This window comes from Thamnophis sirtalis, unplaced genomic scaffold (genome assembly GCF_051295495.1).
Source record: "Thamnophis sirtalis isolate CommonGarterSnake01/CBP01778 unplaced genomic scaffold, rThaSir2_p1.2 scaffold_4, whole genome shotgun sequence".
NCBI classification, from domain to species: Eukaryota; Metazoa; Chordata; class Lepidosauria; order Squamata; family Natricidae; genus Thamnophis; species Thamnophis sirtalis.
Window position 1 is genome coordinate 132,406,505 of NW_028261384.1, and position 9,790 is coordinate 132,416,294.

The window sequence follows — 9,790 nt, forward strand, 5'->3', positions numbered from 1 at the left end:
CACTACGGCCCCTCCGAGGCGGCGGATCCCGGAGACCCCCTTGGTTCACCGAGGAGCTCCGGGAGATGAAGCGCCGGAGGAGACGCCTAGAACACCTATGGAGGTCCGACAAATCCGAATCGAACCGAGCAATGTTAACAACCAGCACCAAGGAATACATCAGGGCACTTAGGGCAGCGAAAAGATCCCACATTGCCACCTTGGTTGCGTCCGCTGAGTCCTGCCCAGCCGCCCTGTTTAGGATAACCCATTCCCTCCTAAATAGGAGGGATACGGGGGAACCCTTGCAGGGTAGAGCTGAGGATTATGCCCAATTCTTAGCAGACAAAATTGCTCGGTTTCGGTCGGATTTGGACTCCATCTCCGCAGTTTCAGCCGAGGCACAAGAGGATGAGGTAGACCACCTCTGGGTTGAGTTTCAGGATGTTGCCCCTGGGGATGTGGACAAGGCCATGAGGGCTGTAAGTGCCTCCACCTGTGTACTGGACCCGTGTCCCTCATGGCTGGTTGTCAACAGCAGTGAGGTGACACGAGGCTGGATCCAGGTGGTTGTTACCACCTCTCTTCGGGAGGGGCACTTCCCCGCCACGCTAAAAGCGGCGGTGGTGAGACCCCTCCTGAAGAAACCATCTTTGGATCCAGCTGTCCTTAACAACTACCGTCCAGTCTCCAACCTCCCTTTTGTTGGGAAGGTTGTTGAGAAGGTGGTGGCCTTCCAGCTTCAGCGGTCCTTGGAGGAAGCAAGTTATCTCGACCCCTTCCAGTCAGGCTTCAGACCTGGTTACAGCACAGAAACCGCTTTGGTCGCATTGACCGATGATCTTTGGAGAGCCAGAGATGGAGGCCATCCCTCCATCCTGGTTCTCCTCGACCTCTCGGCGGCTTTCGATACCATCGACCATGGTATCCTTCTGCGACGACTGCGGGAGGTGGGAGTGGGAGGCACTGTGTTACGGTGGTTCTCCTCCTACCTCTCGGACAGGTCGCAGTCGGTGTTAGTGGGGGGGCAGAGATCGACCCCTAGGCCCCTAACATATGGGGTGCCGCAGGGTTCGGTCTTATCCCCCCTACTATTCAACATCTACATGAAACCGCTGGGTGAGATCATTCGAAGGCACGAGATAAGATACCATCAATATGCGGACGATACCCAGTTGTATCTGTCCGCCCCATGCCAACTCAATGAAGCGGTGGATGTGATGAACCGGGGTCTTGAGGCCGTTATGGACTGGATGAGGGCTAACAAGCTTGTACTCAACCCGGAGAAGACCGAGTGGCTGTTGTGTTTTCCTCCCAACAATTCGACCAGTGTTCCATCGCTCAGGCTGGGGGGTCAAATTTTACACCCCTCAGAGAGGGTTCGCAACTTGGGAGTCCTCCTGGACCCACAGCTGACTTTCAACCATCATTTGACGGCTGTGACCAGGGGGACATTTGCCCAGGTTCGCCTGGTGCGCCAGTTGCAACCCTACCTGAATCGGGAGGCCCTCACAACAGTCACTCGTGCCCTTGTGACCTCTAGGCTGGAATATTGCAATGTGCTCTACATGGGGCTGCCCTTGAAGAGCATCCGGCGACTTCAGCTAGTCCAGAACGCAGCCGCGCGAGTGATTGTGGGTGCACCTCGGTTCACCCACATAACACCTATCCTCCGCGAGCTGCGCTGGCTACCTGTTGATCTCCGGGTGCACTTCAAGGTGCTACTTGTCACTCATAAAGCCCTTCATGGTAGTGGGTCTGCGTACTTGAGAGACCGCCTTCTGCCAATTACCTCCCTGCGACCAATTAGATCTCATAGATTAGGCCTCCTCCGAGTTCCATCTGCCAGTCAGTGCCGACTGGCAACTACAAGGAGGAGAGCCTTCTCAGTAGTAGCTCCGACCCTTTGGAACGATCTCCCCATGGAGATTCGTACCCTCACCTCCGTCCAGGCCTTCCGCACAGCCCTTAAGACCTGGCTAGCCCGCCAGGCCTGGGGACAACGATAACTGCCCCCACCCGAATGATGAATGAATGTTGCTTATTATTTTACTTTATGTTTTGTATGTGTTATTGTTTGTGTATCCCTTCCCCTCATTTTATGTAAGCTGCCCTGAGTCCCCTCAGGGAAAAGGGCGGCCTATAAGTGTTAATAAAACCTAAAACCTATAAAACCTATAAACCACATCTGGGAAAACTCGAATCTGAAAGTTCCCATGTTTTCTCCACCCAAAATAGCAATAGCAATAGTAGTTAGACTTATATACCGCTTCATAGGGCTTTCAGCCCTCAGAATATTGCCCCCAACAATCCGGGTCCTCATTTTACCCACCTCGGAAGGATGGAAGGCTGAGTCAACCCTGAGCTGGTGAGATTTGAACAGCCGAACTGCTGAACTGCAGTCAGCTGAAGTAGCCTGCAGTGCTGCATTTAACCACTGCGCCACCTCAGGGACATATAGGTCCCTGCCCAGCACCTACATGTCCATCCCATGATCCAATCATGGTCCAATTGATAATTTAGAGGAACATCAGAATATATTACTCAATTACTCCTCAAGGAAATTTAATATGGAAAATAAAATCTTGGTTGTTTTTTTCTTGATAGAATTCTTGACATAATTTTCCATAGAGGATGGCTGCATGCAGATCTCTACATCCTTGACAAGAGTATGCAGAACCATAACACATTTTGCTCCTCTGAAAAATACTAGCGTTATTGTAAGAGTATCAGGGTTGAGATACAAAGGTGCTTTTTTAAGGGGCAACTGGGCTTTCTTGTTTTTCCCCCCTTTGAAGACGTTTTGCTTCTCATCCAAGAAGCTTCTTCAGTTCTGACTGGATGGTGGGGAGAAGCTGAAGAAGTTTCTTGGGTGAGAAGCAGGTGTTTAGACTGCAGGCTGGTCCAGATGTAAGCACCCTGCAGACCAGATTGAGGTTCACATCCCTGGCCTAGTTTGTATGAAAGGAGCTATTTCTCTACTCTTTTTTTTTAAAAAAAAATTTTTATTTTAAAAAATATTGAACTGGTTTTTTTTCCAGTTTTTTAATACAATTATCATCTTTGCAACATTTCCACATTGGTATACCTCAATTATACCATTTTTGTCCATACCTGTGAACCAGTAGTGGGATTCAGCCGGTTCGCACCTATTCGGGAGAACCGGTTGGTAACTTTCTAAGCAGTTCGGAGAACCAGTTGTTGGAAGAAATATTTTCTTTTTTTCCCACTTTAAAGAGCTAATCCTATAAGGAAGGCAGGAAGGAAACATTCTGGGGTTGTTTCTAGCCTAATCTTTATTGCCCTGCTTACAGAAACTGCCTCTCCGGTTAACCCTTCTTACCATTGTAAAACTAAGGCGAAGTGCCCATTGACCTGAGTGACATTGACTTGGCCACACCCACATGATCACATGACCACCGAGCCCTGCCTACCCAGCTGGTCATTAGGGCAGAGAACTGGTTGGTAAATTATTTGAAGCCCACCACTGCTGTGTACATATATTTATTTTATACATAATAGTCTATTAATATATTAATTTATCTACAATCCCTCTTATGTCCATACATACTATGTATTTATACTTTCTTTATACATATTAGTCTGTTAATGTACTAATGTATATACAATACATCTTATATCAATCTATGTGTACATATATTTCTTTTATACATATCAATCCATTGGTGTACTATTTCATATACAATGCATCTTACATTTTTTTATCTTGTACATTTATGCAGCTTTATAATTATTTTCTAGTTTCTTGATCTTTCTTCCCTTAATGCTTTTTTGTTCTTTTCCTCTAGCCATTTATACCACATATTCCAAACCAAATAATACGGTAATCAGATTCTCCTTTATCCTTTATTTCTTTTGTGAGTCTGTCCATCTCAGCACACTCCAAAACTTTTTTTTATCACATTTTCCTCTGTATATTTTTATTCTTCCAATTTTGTGCGTATGTGATTCTCGCTGTGGTTCTACTCTTTTTTTTAAAAAAATCTGCCTTTTCTAAAAATTAATCTAGCTCCAATTTCTTAACAGTTCCTCAAAAATTAGAAGAGCCCCTAAAATAGGATAGTTTCCACATTCAAAACATGACTACTGAACATTTGTATTTTTAAAAAATACATATAAAAATTGTTTAACATATTTTCTGCTACCTATTCTGGATTCCCACCCCAGAGTTTCAGCAGAGAAGTTTTCATCTCTTTGTTCCTAAGGGTATATATTAATGGGTTCAACAAAGGGGTTACTGTGGTGTAGAACATGCTCACCACACCATCCATGGAGTCCTGAGAAGTTGGTCTCAGATAATGGTACATCACAGGCAGGTAGTATATGACCACCACGGTAAGATGGGCGGTACAAGTTGAGAAGGTTCGGCGCCGTCCTTCATGGCTACTAATTCTCAGAATAGCCATGATGATGTAAACATAGGATGCTAGGATAAGGAGAAAGCAAGTCATTGCTACAAGGCCAACATCAATGAAGGTCATCAACTCATTAAGCTTTGTATCAGCACAAGCCAACTTCAATATGGCGGGAATGTCGCAGAAGACATAGTCAATATGGTTTCTTTGTCCATAAGGCAACAGAAAGGTGAGCGAAGTCTGAAATGTAGAGTTGAGGCAACCACCAATTATGGTACCCAAGGAAAGGATGAGACAGAGTCTCCAGTTCATGATGTTGCCATAGTGGAGTGGTTTACAGATGGCCAAGAAGCGGTCGTAAGCCATCAAGGTGAAGAGTAAGCTTTCCGCACATCCCAAGAAGTTGAAGAAAAATATTTGAGTCACACATCCAGAAAAAGAGATCATATTCTCCCTAAGGTTGAATCCTGCAATAATAGTAGGGACCACCACTGCTGAGAAGGCCATGTCCAGGGTGGAGAGATGACACAGGAACCAATACATGGGCTTGTGGAGTCGAAGGTCAGAGATCACTACCAAGATGATCAGTGAATTTCCAGCAAGAGTGAGAGCAAACATGACCGAGAAGAAGAAAATCAAGGGGAGCGTAAATTCTTCTGGATATGGGAACCCAGAGAGGACAAAATTGTCTGGGATTGTTTGATTTGAGCAGTCCATGTATCTGCTTTTCTGAGGCACTTTGAGGAGTGAGAGAATTTTAGGAGAAATGTTTCATTTCCAGATAGTTCTTAACCGAGAAACTTATTTTCATTCTCCACGTTTTGCCTTTATGGCCTAAGGAGGTTTAATGGATTCCAATTGTTAATGTCAACACCACCCCTACATAACAGTGTGATCTCTCAGTTATTTCCCAGGCATTTGGAAAGTATAACAGTTCTAAAAAAACAATGTCCATGTCAAAAAGAAGCCACTGGATACCTTAGATGGAACTAACATTATGTCAGTCACATCTTCAACCATATAATTAGTTCTTTCTTGTTAAAATTCTAGCCTTATAGATGTATGTATCTCTAGCTAGGGCCAACTTCTTTGTCAGTTCCTCATAAAAATAAATGGGGAAAACACATGCCTTTCAAAATCCGAGACAAAATTTTGGAGTTAATGATGTTTTAGGCGGAAAAAAGAGGAGTTCAACCTATTCTCCAAAGCATCTGAAGGTAGAACAAGAAGCAATGGATAGAAACCTATCAAGGAATTAGGGGACTGGAGGCTAAAAAATACCATGAACAGTTGCAAGTACTCGGTTTGGCTAGTCTAGTGAAGAGAAGGACCAGGGAAGACATGCTAACAGTGTTCCAATATTTGAGGGGCTACCACAGAGAGGAGGGGGTCAAGCTATTTTTCCAAAGCACCCAAAGACCAGACAAAGAATAATGGATGGAAACTGGTCAAGGAGAGATTCAATCTGGAAGTAAGGAGAAATTTCCTGACTGTGAGAACAATCAACCAATGGAACAGTTTGCCTTCAGAAGGTGTGGGAGCTTCATCACTGGAAGTTTTCAAGAAGAGATTGGACCTCTATTTGTCAGAAATGGTGTATGGTCTCCTGCTTGGGAAGGGGGTTGGACTAGATGATCTAGAAAGTCCCTTCCAACTCTGTTAACCTGTTAGGAGAGAAGCAAGTTGGAACTAAGAAGAAATTTCCTGACAGTTAGAACAATTAACCAATGGAACAGCTTGCCTCCAGAAGTTGTGAATGCTAAATCACTGGAGGCTTTTTAAGAACAGATTGGACAACCATTTGTCTGAAGTGATGTAGGGTTTCCTGCCTGAGCAGGGGGTTGGACTAGAAGACCTCCAAAGTCCCTTCCAACTTTGTTAATCAGTTATTCTGCTTTTTAATTTTTTTTTCAAAACACAAACACAACATATAAAATCTTCCTTCCTTACATACTGTAGGAAGTGTATCAGTTGGTTACAAATGGTTTTTGTGCATCTCTTCCACAGTCATCAAACATAATTCATATTAACTCAAGTACCTTAACTCAAATATTTATACATGTTACCTTTGTACCTCCATTTATATTTGACTATAATTATTTAAATGTCCTTCATCATAAAATATACCAAAATTTAATACATAACCACATACTGACATTTCATTTAATATTTCAATCCTCCAATAACACTGAATCCTTATGTCCTGTTCTAGCTAAACATCCATAATATTTAATAACACACTTTTCTAACCCTACTTTCCAAATCGCTGTTAGATATAATTAAGTAAATTAACAGTGATCTTGGAAGGATATTTTATGATGAAGGACATTCAAACAATTATAGTCAAATAAAAATTGGAGGCATAAGGGTAACATGTATAAATATCTGAGTTAAAATACTATGGCAGAAGATACAAGATTGTTTTGTTATTGGAAAGATGCAGGTTGATGGATGGAAGAATATAATGTAAAACTAGTTAAACCTAGTCAAATTTAGTGACAATAGATATAGTTAAATAAATAATTGATAATGATAATAATGTATACAATGTGTAGTGTTATGATAAGTAATAATTGAATATGAATATTGAATGGTACCCATGAAAGGAAGATTAGAAATCCTTTTGGATTATATATAAAAGTTAATAAAAAACAATTAAGTTAGATACAGTTAAGTTTTGATTTTTAGGGGTAAAATGTTATGATACAGGATATAGTCAAATAAAGGAGGGATAATGATGACAACATGTATACATACATATATATGAGTATAATATAAGGAAACTAGTTATTCTGTTTTTTTTTTAAATAGTTAAAATTTGGCCAACAAATAAATGGATTGCAAAAGTACAGCTAGTCCTCAAGTTACAACATTTCATTCAGTGCCCTTTCTAAGGGGTAACAGCAGTGAAAAAAGCAAGCTTTGGTCGCTTTTCACACTTATGCCCTCCCCAGGTTTCAGGAAACACAATTTTAGCACATCTTTAGAAAAAGGTTAGGAGGTATTTTTGATGGGAAAATGGGGGAAAAAATACAATACATAACATCACATATTCTAACTGCAAGTAGAATCGTGTTAGCACAGAATTGGAAACAAACATATACACCTCCGGAGCCGATTATAAGAAGAAAAAATTAGGAATGTGCAAATATTGGAATGGATAGGAATGGATAGACTGTCTATGGAAATCAAGGACAGGGAAGAAACCGAGTACTATCAAATCTGGAATAGATGGCATTCCTGGCTTGAGAGTAAACCTAAAACGTAGGGTATAAAATGTTAAAGTATAATATATAGAATGTAAAAGATAGAGGAAATAGATGATATTGACTTGATGCTATTATAACTTAAATAAAGATATAATTTAGGATAGTGAAACGGAGATAGAATTTTTGTAAATAGGATTGTTATGGAAGATATTGATACCGATATGGAAAAGTTGTTAGAAGTGTAAATTTGTGTTTTGTCTTTTGTCTTTTAAATGTTGGAAAATTCAATAAATACTATTTTTTTTAAAAGAAAAAGGTTAACTATCACTAACCTAAGACACCTCATCTCAAGCTGGCTCCGAATCATCCTTGATTGATTTGGATCAGATCCTTCTTTTCCTTTCACAGGTAGAAAGATCTTTTTGAGTTCTATTCCGGAGATATTACGGAATTCTGGTTGATATCTTCTCTCTGTGTGAAAGGAAGATTTAATAGAGCCATACTTTATGGTGCCTTCAACTAGAAGCTTGTCTTCAGTTCTACCACTGCATCTTTTTAAAATGTTGCATCCTCAGTGAATGCTCCATCCTCCTTCCCCAGGAGCCTTCCATCAAATTCTAATGAGTGTTATTTTAAAACACGAGCGATTTAGGGGAGGAAAGGCAATTATAGCTTCCAGAAATTCCACTGGGATACAATTACTTGCCAACATTTGGTGAGGTCAGAGTGTTATAATTTATGGGATGAATTCATCTATTTTAAAATCACCTATACTATGTTACATTATACTACCCACCTACAACCAACTTAATAAATATGGCAGTTGATTTCTAAAATTATATATCTCTGTTCTCTCTCTCTCTCTCTTATCTTTCTCTGTCTATTGTCTCTCTTCTCTTTCTTCTCTTTCTCTCTTTTTTATCTATCTATCCATCCATCCATCCATCCATCCATCCATCCATCCATCCATCCATCCATCCATCCATCCATCCATCCATCCATCCATCCATCCATCTATCTATCTATCTATCTATCTATCTATCTATCTATCTATCTATCTATCTCTATCATCTATCAACAAACCCATCTGTCGATTTGCCTATTTGTCTGTCTATCTGTCTGTCAGTCAGTCTGTCTGTCTGTCTCTTTCTTTCTTTCTATCATCTATCTATCTATCCATCTATCTGTTTATCCATCTATTATCTATCGTCTATCGTCTATCGTCTATCGTCTATCGTCTATCGTCTATCGCCTATCGTCTATCGCCTATCGCCTATCGCCTATTGCCTATCGTCTATCGCCTATCGTCTGTCTGTCTGTCTGTCTCTTTCTTTCTATCATCCATCTGTCCATCTATCCATCTATCCATCTATCCATCTATCCATCTATCCATCTATCCATCTATCCATCTATCCATCTATCCATCTATCCATCTATCCATCTATCCATCTATCCATCTATCCATCTATCCATCTATCCATCTATCCATCTATCCATCTATCCATCTATCCATCTATCCATCTATCCATCTATCCATCTATCCATCTATCCATCTATCCATTTATCCATATATCGTCTATCGTCTGTCTGTTGTCTGCCGTCTGTCTGTCTGTCTGTCTGTCTGTCTGTCTGTCTGTCTGTCTGTCTGTCAGTCAGTCAGTCAGTCAGTCAGTCTGTCTGTCTGTCTGTCTGTCTGTCTATCTATCTATCTATCTATCTATCTATCTATCTATCTATCTATCTATCTATCTATCTATCTATCATCAACACATCTATCTATCTAGAGAGAGGGCATTTTTGCCCATGCACAAACCACCTTCTTGAATCTGGAGTAGATGCAAAGCAGTTTTAAAGAGAGAATGAAAGAGAGTTGAAAATAGAGGACATCATGAAGTAAAACAAGGGGTCTTGACATATCTTTGCTCATCTGACTTGCTATAGTTACCAGATACACCCATAAAAAATAATAATTTTGAATTCCAAGCTTGCTATCCATTCTAATTGTACTCTTTTTCAATGGGCAACAAAGAATCCTTCATTTTAGAGTATCTCAAGCAACTTAGATAAATTCAAAAAAGGCACAATATGTCTACTTATCACTGTTGAACATGAAAACGATTAGCCAACTTGGAGATCAGCGGGGGACCAATATCCTGGAGAACATATTCCATTCCTTCTGAGTAGCTAATATTATAAATAGAGGGGTGGGGAACTGGATAATAAATA

The 9,790-nt window shown here is 40.8% G+C and overlaps 1 protein-coding gene across 1 annotated transcript; it reads right to left on the reverse strand.

The window, feature by feature from the left end:
* Positions 1–4,145: 4,145 nt before the first annotated feature.
* LOC106546142 (olfactory receptor 10G6-like) lies at positions 4,146–5,072 on the reverse strand. Its single transcript, XM_014062927.2, has one exon. The coding sequence runs from the start codon at positions 5,070–5,072 to the stop codon at positions 4,146–4,148; it is 927 nt and encodes a 308-aa protein (XP_013918402.2).
* Between the last annotated feature and the right edge of the window lie 4,718 nt (positions 5,073–9,790).